This window comes from Papio anubis, chromosome 17 (genome assembly GCF_008728515.1).
Source record: "Papio anubis isolate 15944 chromosome 17, Panubis1.0, whole genome shotgun sequence".
In the NCBI taxonomy this organism is placed as follows: domain Eukaryota; kingdom Metazoa; phylum Chordata; class Mammalia; order Primates; family Cercopithecidae; genus Papio; species Papio anubis.
The window spans coordinates 66,854,938-66,873,918 of NC_044992.1; the positions used below are offsets into that span (position 1 = coordinate 66,854,938).

General features: G+C 49.6%; 1 protein-coding gene across 4 annotated transcripts in view; it reads right to left on the bottom strand.

Annotated features, from left to right (window-relative positions):
- SLC25A19 (solute carrier family 25 member 19) overlaps positions 1-14,102 on the bottom strand; it is an 18,911-nt gene extending 4,809 nt beyond the window's left edge. The window contains exons 1-7 of one of the 4 annotated variants that reach the window (XM_021927943.2): positions 13,498-14,102; positions 12,530-12,603; positions 10,532-10,701; positions 10,202-10,357; positions 7,333-7,503; positions 1,036-1,219; positions 264-394 (exon numbers count right to left, since the gene is read on the bottom strand). In XM_021927943.2, the coding sequence (XP_021783635.1) occupies positions 264-394; positions 1,036-1,219; positions 7,333-7,503; positions 10,202-10,357; positions 10,532-10,663 (774 nt within the window). In that variant the 5' untranslated portion in view covers positions 10,664-10,701; positions 12,530-12,603; positions 13,498-14,102. Of the gene's footprint in view, positions 1-263; positions 395-1,035; positions 1,220-7,332; positions 7,504-10,201; positions 10,358-10,531; positions 10,702-12,529; positions 12,604-13,035; positions 13,466-13,497 lie in introns of those variants that run through there. The other 3 variants (XM_021927945.2, XM_021927947.2, XM_021927946.2) reach the window with 3 other exon arrangements.
- Positions 14,103-18,981: the final 4,879 nt, after the last annotated feature.

The following is an 18,981-nucleotide window of genomic DNA, read 5'->3' on the forward strand; positions in this document are numbered from 1 at the left end:
AATAAAGAAAGAAAGAAAGAAAGAAAAAAAAAAAAAAAGAGCAGACACTATATGTCCTTGGCCCAGATCCTTCCACAGTGCTCAGGACCCAGGGCTCACATGCAGCTTTCCCACATGCTTGGGGATCTCCAGGGATAGACTGGAGGTGAAGGGGCCCTGGCCAGGGGTAATGTTGCCCAGTGGGTAGCAGGTGACTACTGGTTCCCTCATATGCCCAGTGATGGCAAGGGTCAGAGCTGTCTGCCCGGGAATGAATGGCTCACCTGGCCAAAGGCAGCTCTGGCGTGCTCGAACCCTCCAACCTGTAGCCGCTTCTTGAAGAGGTCCAGTGGATATGTCAGGGTCTTGCTGATGACACCAGCTCCACTGCCACAAAGCAGGTTTTGGAGGTTCTCTGAACCAGAGAAGTGGGATTGGGAGAACGGATGAGAGAAACGCAGTCTATGGGTGACAACTTAAAAGGCATCAGGGCTAATCCTCCACCACAAACCAAACCCCACAAGCGCACTTCTATCTGACTCCACTGGTCCTCCCATTCCAAAGAGCCAGACATAGCCACTTCTGGCGGAGTAAGCCGGGCTGGAAGGGCTGGAGGCCGTAGTCCCTCAGCTGGAGGCAGTGTGGGCCTCAGGCTCCGCAGCATGACTCAGTTCAGGGCTGGAGAGGGACCAGGATGCCCCACCCCTCTCCAGCCTCTCCCTGCCCACACCTCCCGCTCCCCCTGCCTGGAAAAAGCAACGGAAGAACCTCAACCAAAAAACAAGCAATTTGCAATTTGGACTTCTGACAAAAATGAAAACCATGACCAATCACGGGACGTAAATGTCAGTAATGCCAGTGATGGGTGTGGCATGAGCTGGGAGGAATCAAGTTCTCTCCAAGCAGCTGCAGTTGCTTTGTTTGCCACATTACAGAGCCGGGTACAGAGACCCACAGTCTTCGATTTGGACAGAACTTTAGCTCCCTCGTGATTTGGAAGAGGGCACTCTGGCGGCTGGGGTGGGAGGGTTCCCTCTCGCGTGAGGGCTGCCTCACCATTTTTCTTTCCTTCGGCTGGCATGGCCCACTTGTACAGGTGCTTCAGGGAGCTGTAGCAGGAGAACTGCAGCCCGGCGTAGGGGAAGATGGCGATCAAGGTGGGGGCCAACCCTTTGTAGAAAACCCGCGGGCCCTCGCTCCTATACATGGTCCCCACGGCGTGGCGCAGCGTATTATAGACCTGGACACACACACGCACTTTGAATGGTCTCAGTGAGGTGATTTTAGCCCTGGAACAGCCCATCATAGCTCTGTCCCCTCGCCTAAAAACCCAGTTACCAGGAGCGAAACTCCTCCTGCCAGGAAGACAGTCAAGGAAAACGCTGGACAGAGATTCAAAGAGTGGCATTTTCCAGAAACTCCCCCTTCCACACATGTATACCACTGTTCTATCCACAGGTGTGCACAAAGGTATGTGTCCAAGAGTCACTGCAGTGTTCTGGGGAAGAGCTAAAGATGCGATGTCCATCTGTGGGTGATGGTTACATGAATTACGGGACACCAGCTCACAAGAACATAGTGCAGCTGTTAAAACAGGAAGGTGCGGTCGGGCGCGGTGGCTCACGCCTATAATACCAGCACTTTGGAGGCAGAGGCAGGCAGATCACTTGAGGCCAGGAGTTTGAGACCAGCCTGGCCAACATGGTGAAAGCCCATCTCTACTAAAAATACAAACATTAGCCAGGTGTGGTGGCTCATGCCTGTAATCCCAGCTTCTTGGGAGGCTGAGGCACAAGAATTGCTTAAACCTGTGAGGCAGAGGTTGCAGTGTGCGGAGATTGTACCATGGCACTCCAACCTGGGTGAAAGGCGGAGACTCTATCTCAAAAACAAAAATAAATAAATAAATAAATAAATAACAAAAATAAAGTAGAGAAGAGGTCTTGCTATGTTGCCTAAACTGGTCTCGAACTCCTGACCTCAAGTGATCCTTCCTCCTTGGCCTCCCAAAGTGCTGGGATTACAGGCATGAGCCACTGCACCCGGCCAAGTATGTTACTTAGAATTATGGAAGGAAATAATCAAAGAAACAACTGTAAGTATTAAAAGTAGTCACCTCTGGGAATCGGAATCAGGGAGCAGCTGGTATTTTTTAAAATTATAATTCATGAAGAATTGTCTTTGTAACCTTGATACACCTTATATGTTGTAAAATTTTTTATCACGCAAGGTCAGGTTTACAATATGGTTGTGACTAGTCTAAAGCAGGTGGAGGGTCTTGTAGGTTTTAACCAGGTCTCTTCCCCTCACTTTCATGACCAGATATTCTCTGATCATTCTAGAATCTAAAATCCAACATGTCCATAGTTTAAGCTAGAGGTAATATGCTATTATCTTTTTTTTTTTTTTTTTTTAGATGGGGTCTTGCTATGTTGCCTAGGCTGGAGTATAGTGGCACAATCTTGCCTCACTGCAGCCTCCACCTCCCAGGTTCAAGCAATTGTCATGCCTCAGCCCCCCTCCCCCAGTAGCTGTGATTATAGGCACCTGACACCACGCCCAACTAAGTTTTGTATTTTTAGTAGAGACGGGGGTTTCATCATGTTGGCCAGGCTGGTTTCGAATTCTTGACCTTAGGTGATCTGCCTGCCTCAGCCTCCCAAAGTGTTGGGATTACAGACGTGAGCCACCGTACCTGGCCTAAAAAAAATTATTTATTTGTTGTTATTATTTTTTTGAGACGGAGTTTTGCTCTGTCACCTAGGCTGGAGTGCAGTGGCACGACCTCAGCTCACTGCAAGCTCCACTTCCCGGGTTCACGCCATTCTCCTGCCTCAGCCTTCCGAGTAGCTGGGACTACAGTCGCCCACCACCACGCCCGGCTAGTGTTTTGTATTTTTAGTAGAGACGGGGTTTCACCGTGTTAGCCAGGATGGTCTCCATCTCCTGACCTTGTGATCCGCCTGCCTCAGCCTCCCAAAGTGCTGGGATTACAGGCATGAGCCACCGCGCCCTGGCCAAAAAAAATTTTTTTTTTTTTAATTTTTAAATAATAAAGAGATGGGGTCTCGCTACATCATTCAGGCTATAGTGCAGTGGCCATTCACAGGCACAGTCATGGCACACTGCAGCCTTGAACTCATGGGCTCCAGCAATCCTCCTGCCTCAGCCTCCCAAATAGCTAAGATAATAGCTATTGGCTCATTCTCTCTTTTTTTTTTTTTTTTTTTGAGACGGAGTCTCGCGCTGTGTCACCCGGGCTGGAGTGCAATGGCGCAATCTCGGCTCACTGCAAGCTCCGCCTCCCAGGTTCACGCCATTCTCCTGCCTCAGCCTCCGAGTAGCTGGGACTACAGTCGCCCGCCACCACGCCCGGCTAGTTTTTTGTATTTTTAGTAGAGACGGGGTTTCACCATGTTAGCCAGGATGGTCTCGATCTCCTGACCTCGTGATCCACCCGCCTCGGCCTCCCAAAGTGCTGGGATTACAGGCTTGAGCCACCGCGCCCGGCCTCATTCTCTTTTCTTAATATTTTCTTCACTTCTTCCTCCTCACAGACTTTTACTGAAGGTTGGAAAGAAATACAGGAGGATTATGGTAGACCCAGAACAGGAAAGCTGGACTGACAGGAGCCATCTCTGCCTCAGCTCTGTGGCTACCACGCTGCGGAGGTTGGTCTGTGCTCTCTATCTGTAAACACCTTCCCCTCCATTTCTGCTTTCAGTTCCTAGGGTCCCTCATCCCATTTCCCTGCAACGACTGTCATCCCAAACTTCTAGTTTTCTACTGAGTTATCATACAGAGCAATTGGCCTCTTATGCCCCAATTGTTTTCTTTTTTTCTTTTACATGGAGTTTTGCTCTGTCACCCAGGCTAGAGTGCAGTGGTACGATCTCAGCTCACCACACCTCCACCTCCTGGGTTCAAGCAATTCTCCTGCCTCAGCCTCCTGAGTAGCTGGGATTACAGGCGTGTTACCACGCTCAGCTAATTTTTGTATTTTTAGTAAAGACAGGGTTTCACCATGTTGGCAAGGCTGGTCTCAAACTCCTGACCTCAAGGGATCCACCCACCTCAGCCTCCCAAAGTTCTGGGATTACAGGTGTGAACCACTGCGCCTGGCCTACAATTGTTTTCTTTTTCTTTTTTTTGGCAGGTGAGTTGTAACATACTCCTTAGTGGATTTCAACTTCCACGGCCGCCATCCTGCCCCAATCCTTTTCCTTTGGATTGTTCCCAGGGGACTTTGCCCTTCTCAACCAAAAAAAGTCATGAGGCTGTCTCCTAAACAAAAGGGCCTCCCCACCCAGGACCTGCACGCCAGCCAATACAAAGAACTGGCAGAATTGAATCCACAATTATTCTGCACTAGTCCAGATCAAATTCTTTTTTTTTTTTTTTTTTTTTTTTTTGAGACGGAGTCTTGCTCTGTCGCCCAGGCTGGAGTGCAGTGGCGCGATCTCGGCTCACTGCAAGCTCCACCTCCCGGGTTCACGCCATTCTCCCGCCTCAGCCTCCAAGTAGCTGGGACTACAGGCGCCCGCCACCACGCCCGGCTAGTTTTTTGTATTTTTAGTAGAGACGGGGTTTCACCATGTTAGCCAGGATGGTCTCGATCTCCTGACCTCGTGATCCACCCGCCTCGGCCTCCCAAAGTGCTGGGATTACAGGCTTGAGCCACCGCGCCCGGCCTTTTTTTTTTTTTTTTTGAGACGGGATATCTCACTTTGTCGCCTGGGCTGGAGTGCAATGGTGCAATCATGGCTCACTCCCCAAGCTCAAGCAATCCTCCCAACTTAGTCTCCCAAGCAGCTGGGACTACAGGTGCATACCACCATGCCTGGCTAATTTTTTTGTATCTTGTAGACAGCCATGTTGCCCAGATCAAACTCTTAAACAAAGTATCCTTCCTTTCCACTAACAGTATCCTAAAGCAGAGTTGAGACAGTGGAAAAATTATTGTTTCTCAGCCAGGTGTGGCAGCTCAGCCCTATAACTGCAGCACTTTGGGAGGCCAAGGCAGGAGGATCACTTGAGCCTAGGAGTTTGAGAACAGCCTGTGCAACATGGTGAAACCCCATCTCTACAAAAAATACAAAAATTAGCCAGGTGTGGCACTGAGCACCTATGGTCCCAGCTACTTGGGAGGCTGAGGTGGGAGGATTGCTTGACCCCAGGAGGTGGAGGCTGCAGTGAGCTGTAATTATACCCCTATACTTCAGCCTGGATGACAGAGTGAGACTCTGTACTAAAAATAAAGAAAAAAAGACCAGGCGTGGTGACTCATGCCTGTAATGCCAGCATTTTGGGAGGTTTAGGCGGGCAGATCACTTGAGGCCAGAAGTTCCAGACCAGCCTGGCCAACATGGCAAAAATCTGTCTCTACTAAAAATATAAAAATTAGCCAGGCATGGCCAGGCACGGTGGCTCACACCTGTAATCTCAGCACTTTGGGAGGCAGAGGCGGGTGGATCAAAAGGTCAGGAGTTCAAGACCAGCCTGGTCAACAAGGCAAAACCCCATCTCTACTAAAAATACAAAAATTAGCCAGGCGCGGTGGCAGGCACCTATAATCCCAGCTACTCAGGAGGCTGAGGCAGGAGAATCACGTGAAACCAGAGGGCAGAGGTTGCAGTGAGTTGAGATCACGCCACTGCACTCCAGCCTGCGTGACAGAGTAAGACTTTGTCTCAAAAAAAAAAAAAAAAAAAAAAAATTAGCCGGGCAGGGTGGCAGACCTGTAGTCCCAGCTGCTTGGAAGCCTGAGGCATAAGAATTGCTTGAATCTGGGAGGCGGTCGCAGTGAGTTGAGATTGTGCCATTGCACTCCAGCCTGGATGACAGAGCGAGACTCCATCTCAGAAACAAACAAATAAACAAAAACAACCAGGAGTTCAAGACCAGCCTAAGCCTGACCAACTGAGCAACATAATGAGACCCTGTCCCTACAAAAAGTAAAAAAATAAAAAATGAGTCAGGTGTGGTGGCACACACCTGTGGTCTTAGCTACTTGAGAGGTTGAGGCAGGAAGATTGCTTGAGCCCAGGAGTTCGAAGCTGCAGCAAGCTATTGCAGCCATTGTACTCCCGCCTGGGTGAAAGATCAAGACCCTGTCTCAAAAAATATATACAAATAATAATAAAATGATTCTTTCTTGGTTGAGAACACACAGACACACACATATATGATGCTATTCTTAAATATGTCTAGGAAACAATATGGTGGGGATTTAATCCCTTGTTTTCACTCAGTAAATTCTTCCTCGAGTCTATCCTATTTCCACCACCCCATTCTTTGTGGAAACCAAAGACACTTGGAATTGGCCGGGTGCGGCGGCTCACGCCTGGAATCCTAGCATTTTGGGAGACCGAGGCCGGGGATCACCTGAGGTCAAAAGTTCAAGACCAGCCTGGCCAACACAGTGAAACCCTGTCTCTATAAAAAATATAAAAATTAGCCGGACATGGTGGCACGTGCCTATAATCCCAGCTACTCAGGAGGCTGAGACAGGAGAATGGTGTGAACCCGGGAGGCGGAGCTTGCAGTGAGCTGAGAGCTGGCCACCGCACTCCAGCCTGGGCGACACAGTGAGACTCCGTCTCAAAAAAATAAATAAATAAATAATAAACAAATAAATAAATAAATAAATAAATTCTAGGCCAGGCGCGGTGGCTCACGCCTGTAATCCCAGCACTCTGGGAGGCCGAGGCAGGCAGATCATGAGGTCAGGAGATCAAGACCATCCTGGCTAACACAGTGAAACCCCGTCTCTACTAAAAATACAAAAAAATTAGCCAGGTGTGGTTGCAGGTGCCTGTAGTCCCAGCTACTCAGGAGGCTTAGGCAGGAAAATCACCTAAACTCGGGAGGCGGAGCTTGCAGTGAGCCAAGATCGCGCCACTGCACTCCAGCCTGGGTGATAGAGCGAGACTCCGTCTCTAAATAAATAAATAAATAAATAATAGGCCGGGCACGGTGGCTCACGCCTGTAATCCCAGCACTCTGGGAGGCCGAGGCAGGCGGATCAAGAGGTCAGGAGATCAAGACCATCCTGGCTAATGTAGTGAAACCCCGTCTCTACTAAAAATACAAAAAAATTAGCCAGGCGTGGTGGCGGGTGCCTGTAGTCCCAGCTACTCAAGAGGCTAAGGCAGGAGAATCCCTTGAACTCGGGAGGTGGAGCTTGCCATGAGCCAAGATTGCGCCACTGCACTCTAGCCTAGACGACAGAGCAAGACTCCGTCTCAAAAAAACAAAACAAAACAAAAACAAATAAATAAAAAATAAAGAATGCAACCCTTGTGACAACACCTTCCTTATTTGGGCTACCTCATCTGGCCCCTGGTCACTCACCTTGGGCTCACCCTGAGCTGCAAAGCGAGTGCGCAGAACATCCACGGGGTGCACAGTGAGGGTGGCCGTACAGGCAGCCAGGCCACCGCACGCAAAGTGCACTGAGAATTCCCGCGCGTCGTACACGCTGCCTCTGTGGACCAGCTCCGTCAGCATTTCAAATGACAAGAACTGGAAGAGTAAGTGAAGAAGTCACTGACAGCCCAAAGGATGAGGGCAAGGACCAAATACTCCCCAAACACATCACCTGTGACCTGGCTGGGGCCCAGGTGGAGGGGGGAGGAAAAGGTCAGGAAATGTTCTTCTTGAGCAGTGACAGCATATGATAAATATAAAATTCTATGTAAAACTCAGATGCCATTTGATACTTGAGTAGAGTCAGACACTCAAAGGTTTAAGAAGATATATGGGGGCCAGGGGCAGTGGCTCACGCCTATAATCCCAGCACTTTGGGAGGCCGAGGCAGGCGGATCACGAGGACAGAAGTTCGAGGCCAGCCTGGTTAACATAGTGAAACCCTGTCTCTAATAGAAATATAAAAATTAGCTGGGCATGGTGGCGGGCGCCTGTAGTCCCAGGTACTGGGGGAATGAGGCAGGAGAATCACTTGAACCCGGGAGGTGGAGGTTGTACTGAGCCGAGATCATGCCACTGCACTCCAGCCCGGGCGACAGAGCAAGACTCGGTCTCAAAGAAAAGACTGGGTGTAGTGGCTCACATCTGTAATCCCAGCATTTTGGGAGGCCGAGGCGGGCAGATCATGAGGTCAGGAGTTGGAGACCGGACTGGCCAATATCGTGGAACCCCATCTCTACTAATTATACAAAAATTAGCCAGGCGTGGTGGCATGTGCCTGTAACCCCAGCTATTTGGGAGGCTGAGGCAGAAGAATCGCTTGAACCTGGGAGGTGGAGGTTGCAGTAAGCCGAGATCGTGCCATTGCACTCCAGCCTGGGAGACAGAGTGAGACTCCGTCTCAAGAAAAAATAAATAAAAGATACATGAGAAAAATGTATATCAGAAAATGTTACTGGCTAACTTAGTTTTCTGAGAACTGGGAAAGATGGCCATGCTCTGATTCCTGCAGGGATCCCTTCCGTGCAGCTGGCGGCGGCCCTGTTCGAGAATCATTCTTTTCTGGGGCAGATTCTTTCGGGAGCATGTTCAACAGGGTGACCCCCTCACATTCAGATCTTTGTTTTCTTTTTTTGTTTTTGTTTTTAGAGACGAGAGTGTCGCTCTGTCACCCAGGCTGGAGTACAGTGGCACGAACATGGCTCACTGCAGCCTCCACCTCCTGGGCTCCAGTGATCCTTCCACATCAGCCCCTCAAGTAGCTGGGACTACAGGTGCATGCCACCATGTCCAGCTAATTTTGGTATTTTTTGTAGAACCAGGGTTCCACTATGTTGCCAAGGCTGGTCTCAAACTCCTGAGTTCAAGCGATCTGCCTGCCCTGGGCTCCCAAAGTGCTGGGATTACACACATGGGCCACCAAGCTTGGCCCTGTTTTGCTTTTTGAGACAAGGTCGTGTTCAGTTGCCCAGGCTGGAGTGCAGCGGCTCGATCATAGTTCACAGCAGCCTTGACTTCTCTAGCTCAAATTATTTTCCTGCATCTGGAATAACTGGGGCTAGAGGTATGTACCACCATACCTGGCTAATTTTTTTTTTTTATTTTTAGTAGAGAGGAGGTCTCGATATGTTGCCCAGGTTGGTCTCAAACTCCTGAGCTCAAGCCATCCTCCCAACGTCAGCCTCCCAAAGTGATAGGATTACAGGTGTGAGCCACTATACCAGGGCTATGCTCAGATCTTCCTTCAGCCAACTGAAGATGGCCTGGCTTCTTTTCTTTTTTTGAGACAGGGTCTGGCTGTGTCACCCAGGCTGAAGTGCAATGGCATGATCATGGTTCACTGCAACCTCCACCTCACCTCTCGGGCTCAGGTGCTGGGATTACAGGTGTGAGTCACCGAGTCTGGCCCAGGCCTGGCTTCTTGAGACTATCCTGTTGCTGTATTTATTTGTCATGCTGCAGTATCTGTTTGCAGACAAGTACAGAGACAGGATCGCAGGACATGCCCAGCCAGTAAACACCTGACTTGGGCGGTCACTGTGATGTCACAGGAGGAGTAGGCAGGGACGTCTCTGGCACTAGCTGCCTAGGTGGGGGTCGTGGCTCTGCCATTTTCTAGCTAGTGACTTTGGTTGGGTTAATTATGTAAGCTCTGTCCACCTCAGTCTTCTCATGCGTGACATGGGAGGGACAACAGCCCCTACCTTAAGGACTGCTGTGACTGTATGTGAAGTGCTTCCAACAGGGGCCTGGCCCATGGTTTGCACTGTACAGGGCTGGTTCTTACCATGTCTACTGCATAAAATCACACGCTGTGCACTATGACTATACTGGTGCTCCACTGAACGAAGCGTGAGCTCTAACCCTAGCCCTGCCATGTGCAGGCTGTGTGGCCTCAGACAGCTGACTTCACCTCCCTGAGATCCACATGACACCTACCCTGCCCTCCTCATGATGGTGTGGTGAAGTTCAGATGAACCACGTATGTGAAGGTGGTATTTCAAAAATTGAAATGCATTAGTGCTGTCCTTCGCCAAGCCCCACAGAAGGCATGACATCAAATCAGTCTCCAAGATGCAACATCTAAGTTACACAGGATAGATGCGGGGACATAGGGGAGGGGAATGCCTACAGTACAGCTGGTCAGGAAGGCTCCCGGGTGAGGCAGGTGGGAAGCGTGGGGTCTGCCTCTCCCGTCCTGCCCTACGCGGCATTCCTGCTTGCCTCACCCTCCCTCTGCTCCTCCATTGAGCAACGTGACCCCAGAGGCCTGGCCAGGTCCCCTGCCACCTACTTGGACAGCTCCATAGCCTATGGAGAGAATCTGAGCTGGGATGTGTCCCTTCCAGAAAGCTGTCAGCCCCTCCTCCTGCAGAATCTGCCTAGAGGCCTGGAAGATGCCATGGTACTTTGCGTTGGGGTCCCTTCGAGACAGGCGCTCATGCTGAAGCTGGGAATCAAAATAAAAAACGTCAGGACAGCGGGGTGGGCTGGAATGTGAAGGGGAACTTTCAGAAAAAGGCAAGCCCTTCATCTGGATAGAATTCCAAGTTTTAGGAACTGCTTTTGCAAGAAAGACTGAACTTGTCCTCCAGTCCATTGCGTGGAAAAAGGGGAAGAGTACCTGGAAACGGATCTTGATGACGTCGAAGGGACTGATCAGCGCCCGAGTGACAAGTCCAGACACAGACCCAGCCACTGCCACCTGGAGCTTGGTGTTATTCCTGCCATCTGGTTTGGGGTCATAGCCAACCATCCCTGCCTCTGGCCCACACAATGTCCATCAGTATCAAGCTAAATGCAAGAGATACGGAATAAACACCAGGCAAGTTTCTTATGGTCTCTGCTCAAATACCGCCTCCTGAGAGCAGCCCTCCCTGACTAGACTGGAGTTCAAGTGAGGAACTCCAGGAGTTCAAGAGCTCAGGAGTTCAAGACCAGCCTGGGCAACACTGCAAAACCCCAACTCTACAAAAAATACAAAAATTTAAAAATAAAATAGCACTTGTTTTATTGTTCTTTACAGTACTTATTACTCTGGCATATTCGTTTACTCTTTTAGAGACAGGGTCTCACTCTGTCGCCCAGGTTGGAATGCAGTGGTGCCATAACTCACTGCAGCCTTGAACTCCCGGGCTCAAGTGATTCTCTTGCCTCAGCCTCCCAATTAGCTGGGGCTTACAGCTGCAGGCCTGGCTAAGTTTTTTTATTTTTGTAGAGATCAGGTCTCAATATGTTGCCCTGGCTGGTCTCGAACTCCTGACCTCAAGTGATCCTCCTGCCTCAGCCTCCTGAATTGTTGAGATTACATGCATGAGCCACAGCGCCCAGCGCACCATGGGTTATTTATACAGTACATTTGTTTCTTGTCTCTCTCCCTGACTAGAATGTAAGCCCATGGAAACATGGCCTTGGTCTCATTTGTTCACTCGTAAATTTCCAGTTCCTGGTATAGAACTCATCATGGCAAGTGCTTAATAATATTTAAGAATTGAATGAACAGGCTTGATAGGCAACTGTTGGTCCCAGAGAGCAACTGGCTTTCCAAGACATCTGGCAACTTTATAGCAAACTCCTGCTCACTGAGTGAGCCCACTCAAGTGTAATGCTGAGGGACTGAAGGACATGCAGGGCTTAGAACAGGGATTGGGATTCTTTAACAATCCTCCACTGTCCAAAGGAAGAGCCCTGAGGCCCTGAGCCCCTTAACCTTTCCCTTTCCCCTTCTGCACACACCTCAGGCCTCCCCGGCACAGTGGGGCCATGCTATGCTAGCAAATGATGCTTCTGGCCAGGCGCAGTGGCTCATGCCTATAATCCCAGCACTTTGGGAGGCCAAAGCAGGCAGATCAGCTGAGGTCGGGAGTTCAAGACCAGCCTGGCCAATATGGTGAAACCCTGTCTCTACTAAAAATACAAAATTAGCTGGGTGTGGTGGTGGGCACCTGCAATCCCAGTTACTCGGGAAGCTGAGGAAGGAGAATCACGTGAGCCTGGGAGGCCGAGGTTGTCCTGAGCCGAAATCACGCCATTGCACTCCAGCCTGCACGACAGAGTGAGACTCCATCTCAGAAACAAAAAAACAAAACAGAACAAAAAAGTACCGAGCGCGTGGCTCAGGCCTGAAATCCCAGCACTTTGGGAGGCCAAGGCGGGCGGATCATGAGGTCAGGAGATCGAGACCATCCTGGCTAACACGGTGAAACCCCGTTTCTACTAAAAAATACAAAAAATTAGCCGGGCGTGGTGGTGGGCGCCTGTAGTCCCAGCTACTCGGGAGGCTGAGGCAGGAGAATGGTGTAAACCCGGGAGGCGGAGCTTGCAGTGAGCCAAGATCCTGCCACTGCACTCCAGCCTGGGCGGCAGAGCGAGACTCCGTCTCAAAAAAAAAAAAAAAAAAAGAAAGAAAGAAAATGACGCTCCTGGGCTCCCCTGACTCACACCTACTGACCGCTTCAGCCTCACTCTGGACCATTCTTTTCCTTCCCTCACTTAACCAGAGTGGTCTGACTGCTTCTACCCAGTTCCTGGAAAACTCGGTGAGCACTCCTATCTACTGCCTTGCCTGTACTCCTCCAGTTCCCTACATCTGAAATGCAGCCCCATCTCAGCCCCTACTCACTTTTTCAAGGCTAGCTCCTCTCATCCACCAGAGCTCAGCTAAAAAGCATCCTTTCCAGGAGATGTACTTTTTTCCTTTTTTTGTAAAAACAGAAAACAAAAACAAAAAAACAGTAATATCTATATATGCTCTGTAGAGTTGTACAAAGCATAAGAAGAAGTCTGTAACCACACACACATCAACAGGTAATTGATCACTGGGAGAAGGGCTGGGAAGGGAAGAAGGAAGGTAGACCTGTCGATGTAATTCTATATTGTTTGAATTTGTTATGGAAAAAAAAAAATCCCTAAAACTAGCTTTCAAAATTACTTTAGTTCTTGAATACTTGTATTAGCGGGGGTGGGGGTGGGGGAGGAGGGGGGATACTGCCTACAGGATGACAGCCTCCACCCCAGACATCAATTCCTTGTCTCCTCTCACCCACCCTGGAACTCCTCCCCAGGCGCCCATGAGGAAGTTTAAACATGCGGCAAGCGACTGAGAGGCAAAACCTCTCCAGGAGTTACCCAGGGACCGCTCAGGTCACACAGAGCAGTGTCAGTTTCCCGCCCATCTGGGCAGGAAGGAGGAGCAAGCTCGAGTGGCAGGTGTCCTGGATCGGTGTCAAGAGGAGACCGGAGCATAGCAGGCTCTTCCCGGTGTTCGGGTGCCCATGTGCCCAAGGGTTCAGCTGAGCAGCTCTGCAGAGGTCTCCGCGTGGGTACTTAGGTGTCCACGTGTGCCTCGGGGTGTGTTTTTTCTCCCCGAGTCCGAGGGGACGCCCTGGAGCTCAGGTGCTCAAGGGCGAGAGCGGGGCTCTGCCGCCGGTGTCCCTGGAGATGCTTCTCGGGTCAGGTGTGACACGTGTGTACACAGTCCCCGCCCCTCGTAAGCGCCCGGGTGCGTGTGCTCCCTCCCTACCGCCCTGCGGAGCGAGGGTGCAGGTCCCCGAGAGGACGGCGAGAAGGACGGAGGTAGAGGTTACTCACACGGCTCGGCGGGTGCGGCCCGGCTACGCTCGCTCTGCTCTCTCCAGCACCTCCCGCAGTCTTAACAGCAAAACTCTACTGAGCCCGGGCGAAAGTGGCGGTCTCCTGGGCCAATCACCGTGCAGCTCCCCGCCAGACGCTGGACCAATGGTTTTGCACTTGAGGTCTGGCAACCGCCTCCCGCAAGGTATCACTGGGTAATGTAGTCCTTTGCGACCAAGGGCAGGTCCGCTGGACGGCGCACAGCCTCCTGGGAGATGTAGTCCGGCTGCTCGCGGGCGCGCGAGGGCGACCGACGCGTTAGAAAGAGGTGGCTTGCGAAGCCGGGCTGCGACCTTAGGGGTCGCGGTGCTCTGGCGTGTGGCTCGAAAGTCAGCCTGCAGGCGGGGTCCAAGGTTAGGGCGCGGTGAACTTGACGCGCTTTCCTTAAACTCTGTTAATGACACAACACGGATAATCTCAACTTGGTAAAGATGGCAGGAAGCCTAGCAAAAACCTGGAGGACGTGGGGAAGAGAATAGATGAGAACAGTCTCCTCGGGGACAGGGAGGGCAAAAACACTAGTGTCTCCCCGTCTCACCCCGAGTTTTGGTATTTCTCATTATAAAAGTAATATTAAAAGTATATAGACAAAAAATGTAGAAACGAAGGAGGAAATGATTCATCCTGCCGCCCTCACACAGCTAGCGTCACGGTTTTGCACGACAGGATTGCCTCCTGACTTTTAAATTGCATTTTTTTATATTCGTGTTATTTTGACGCACAATTTTAAGACATTTTTATTGTAGAAAATTTCAAGATATACAGAAAATTTCAAGATATACCTGATGAAGCCGCGTAGAGTCGCTATCCGACCTCAGCAGTTACACGACCCACGGGGCAGTCTGTTTCCTGTGTTTCTGCACCTACCTCGCACGCGCTGCCCAGTGTTATTTTGAAGTAAATACCAGACATCATGTGTCCTCACCAGTAAATATTTCAGTATATGTCTTTACAGGACAAACATTCCCTTTTTAATACGTATACATTATGTTTCTTTTTTCTTTTTTTTTTTTTTTTTTTTGAGACGTAGTCTCGCTCTGTAGCCCAGGCTGGAGTGCAGTGGCCGGATCTCAGCTCACTGCAAGCTCCGCCTCCCGGGTTCACGCCATTCTCCGGCCTCAGCCTCCCGAGTAGCTGGGACTACAGGCGCCCGCCACCTCGCCCGGCTAGTTTTTTGTATTTCTTAGTAGAGACGGGGTTTCACCGTGTTAGCCAGGATGGTCTCGATCTCCTGACCTCGTGATCCGCCCGTCTCGGCCTCCCAAAGTGCTGGGATTACAGGCTTGAGCCACCGCGCCCGGCCCATTATGTTTCATACACACACAAAACTGTCACTTCGACCCCAAAAAAATACTTTCTTAATATCAAGTATGAATTACTGTTTACACTCCTCTAAATGAAAAAAAGTCCTTCTTTTTTTTTTTTTTTTTTTTTTTTTGAGACAGAGTTTTGCTCTTGTCGCCCAGGCAACAAGATAGTGCAATGGCGCTATCTCAGCTCACTGTAACCTTTGCCTCTGAGGTTCACACGATTCTCCTGCCTCAGCCTCCCGAGTAACTGGGATTACACGCGGGCACCACTATGCCTAGCTAACGTTTTGTATTTTTAGTAGAGACGGGGTTTTGCCATGATGGTCAGTCTGGTCTCAAACTTTTTTTTTTTTTTTTGAGGCAAGAGTCTCATTCTGTCACCCAGGCTGGAGTGCAGTGGCACGATCTCGACTCACCGCAACCTCCACCTCCCGGGTTCAAGTGATTCTCCTGCTTCAGCCTCCTGAGTAGCTGGGACTACAGGCGTGCACCACCACATCCAGCTAATTTTTGTAGTTTTAGTAGAGATGGGGTTTCACCATGTTGGCCAGGCTAGTTTGGAACTACTGATCTCAAGTGATCCACCCGCTTCGGCCTCCCAAAGTTCTGGGATTACAAGCGTGAGCCGCCACACCTGGCCAAAATGTCCCTCTTTTTTTTTTTTTTTTTTTTGAGATGGAGTCTCACTCAGTTGCCCAGGCTGGAGTGCAGTGGCACGATCTCAGCTCACTGCAAGCTCTGCCTCCCGGGTTCACGCCTTCTCCTGCCTTAGCCTCCTGAGTAGCTGGGACTACAGGCGCCCGCCACCTCGCCCGGCTAGTTTTTTGTATTTTTAGTAGAGACGGGGTTTCACCGTGGTCTCGATCTCGTGACCTCATGATCCGCCCGCCTCGGCCTCCCAAAGTGCTGGGATTACAGGTGTGAGCCACCGCGCCCAGCCAATGTCCTTCTTAAAACAAGTTTGCTTTTCTAAGTGACAGAGCTCAGAAAACAAACAAACAAAAATGTTTGTCTGAATTGAGATCTTGGTTGGGTGCAGTGGCTCACACCTATAATCCCAGCACTGGGAGGCTGAGGTAGGTGGATCACTTGAGGTCAGGAGTTCAAGACCAGCCTGACCAACATGGTGAAACCATGTCTCTACTAAAAATACAAAAATTAGCCAGGCGTGGTGGTAGGCGCTTGTAATTCCAGCTACTTGGGAGGCTGAGGCAGGAGGATCATTTGAACCTGGGAGGGAGAGGTTACAGTGAGTTGAGATCGTGCCACTGCATTCCAGCCTGGGCAACAGAGTGAGACTCCGTCTCCAAGGAAAAAAAAAACATTTGAGATCTCAACTGAACATTGCAACTGGAAGTCCTTTTAAAAATCTATCGTTTTTCTCAAGTTTACTTTTTTTTTTACTTGAAATTTATTTTCTTTCATTTCCTTTCATTTTCCTTTCTTTCTCTCTATTTTATTTTATTTGTTTTTTAAGAAACTAGATAGAGCCAGGCTGGGGGTGCACACCTGTAACCCCACTATTAGGGAGACTGAGGCAGGAGGATCCCTTGAGCCCAGAAGTTCAAAGCTATAGTGCGCAATAATGGTGCCTGTGAATAGCCACTGTGCTCCAGCCTGGGCAACGTAGCAAGACTCCATCTCTACAAAAACTAAATAATACATTTTTAAAAAGAAAGAAATTAAGTGGTTTATGCTGTGGCATTTTCCCTAGTCTGGATTTTGCTGATAGCATCCCTATGGAGTTGTTTCCACATCTTCCCGTGTCCCTTGTGTTTTTTGTTTGTTTGTTGTTGTTGTTGTTGTTTTTGAGACGAAGTCTCACTCAGTTGTCCAGGCTAGAGTGCAATGGTGCAATCTCAGCTCACTGCAACCTCTGCCTCCTGAGTTCAAGGGATTCTCCAGCCTCAGCCTCCCAAGTAGCTGGGATTACAGGCACCCACCATCATGTCCGGCTAATTTTTGTATTTTTAGTAGAGACGAGGTTTCACCATGTTGGCCAGGCTGGTCTCGAACTCCTGACCTCAGCTGATCTGCCTGCTTTGGCCTCCCGAAGTGCTGGGATTATAGGCGTGAGCCACCACACCTGGCCCCTGTGCCCCTTGTCTTCTCTGCTAATTGGTAGTTAGATCTAAAAGGTTTGATTAGACTGGGTTTGACTTTTTTTTTTTTTTTAAGATAAGGTCTCACTTTGTCTCCCAGGCTAGAGTGCAGTGACACGATCTCAGCTCACTGCAGCCTCTACCTCTTGGGTTCAAGCTATCTTCTTGCCTTAGCCCCTAGTAGCTGGGACTACAGGCGCACACCACCACACCCAGCTAATTTTTTGTATTTTTTGTAGAGATGGGGTTTTGCCCATGGTGGTCTTGAACTCCTGAGCTCAGGCATTCCACCTGCCTCAGCCTCCCAAAGTGCTAGGATTACAGGTGTCAGCCACTGCACTTGGCCTGATTTTTAAAATGTATTTATTTTTTGCGATGGAGTCTCACTCTGTCCCCCAGGTTGGAGGCAGTGGCGTGATCACAGCTCACTGCAACCTCCAACCTCACCAGCTGTATGACAGTTCTAGTTCCTCCATATTTCTACCAGTACTTGGTAAGGTCAGTCTTTATAATTTTACCTGTTTTTTTAGGTACTCAGTGGTATCACATTATGTGATAGGGAAATTACATTGTGCCTGGCCTGATTTTCTTTGTTTGTTTGTTTGTTTGTTTTTTGTAGAGATAGAGTCTTGCTGTCTTGCCCAGGCTGTAGTGCAGTGGCACAATCTTGGCTCACTGCAACCTCTGCCTCCCCAGTTCAAGCAATTCTCTTGCCTTAGCCTCCTGAGTAGCTGGGATTACAGGCGCCCTCCACCATGCCTGGCTAATTTTTGTATTTTTAGTAGAGATGGGATTTCACCATGTTGGTCAGGCTGGTCTCGAACTCCTGACCTCAGGAGATCCACCTGCCTCAGCCTCCCAAAGTGCTAGGATTATAGGCGTGAGCCACGGTGCCCAGCCAATTTTTTTTTTTTTTTTATGAGACTACTTACATGGTGTTGTGTATTTCCATGAGGAACATCGTAATGCCTGCTTGTCTCTCATTTTGTGATGTTTGTAGCCATTGTGCCTCAAAAAAGAATTGGTTCCTGGCCAGACGCAGCGGCCCATACCTGTAGTCCCAGCACTTTGGGAGACCAAGGTGGGTGGGTCACCTGAGGTCAGGAGTTCGAGACCAGCCTGGGCAACATTGTGAAACCCCATCTCTACTAAAAATACAAAAAATAAAAATAAAAAAATAAATAAATCCAAAATTAGTGGGGCATGGTGGCACACGCCTATAGTCCCAACTATTTGGGAGGCTGAGGCAGGAGAATGGCTTGACCGGGAGGTGGAGATTCCAGTGAGCCGAGATGGCTCCACTGCACTCCAGCCTGGGCGATAGAGCAAGACTCCATCTCAAAAAAAAAAAAAAAAGGCTGCCCCATTTTATTTTCTCACCAGCTGTATGACAGTTCTAGTTCCTCCACATTTCTACCAGCACTTGGTAAGGTCAGTCTTTATAATTTTACCTGTTTTTTTAGGTACGCAGTGGGTTATCACATTATGTGATAGGGAAGTTAATTTGCATTTCCCTGATCACTGATGTTGAATATCTTTTCAGGTCTCTTTCTTCCTTCCTCTGCCTCTCTCTGTTTCTCTTTCTTTCCATAGGGTCTCACTATGTTGCCCAGGCTGACCACAAATCTTTTCATATCTTCTTGTGAAGTATCTATTCAAATCTTTTTGTTTGTTTTGTTTTGTTTTGTTTTGAGACAGTGTCTCCCTCCGTCACCCAGGCTGGAGCCACACCACTGATCTTTGATCAAGATATCCTCCTGGCCCTGCACAGTGGCTCAGGCCTGTAATCCCAGCACTTTGGGAGGCCAAGGTGGGTGGATCACCTGAGGTCAGGAGTTCGAGACCAGCCTGACCAATATGATGAAATCCCATCTCTACTAAAAATACAAAAATTAGCTGGGTGTGGTGGCAGGTGACTGTAATCCCAGCTACTTGGGAGGCCGAGACAGAAGGATTGCTTGAACTCAGGAGGTGGAGGTTGCTGTTAGCCAAGACCACACCACTGCACTCCAGCACTCCAGCCTGGGTGA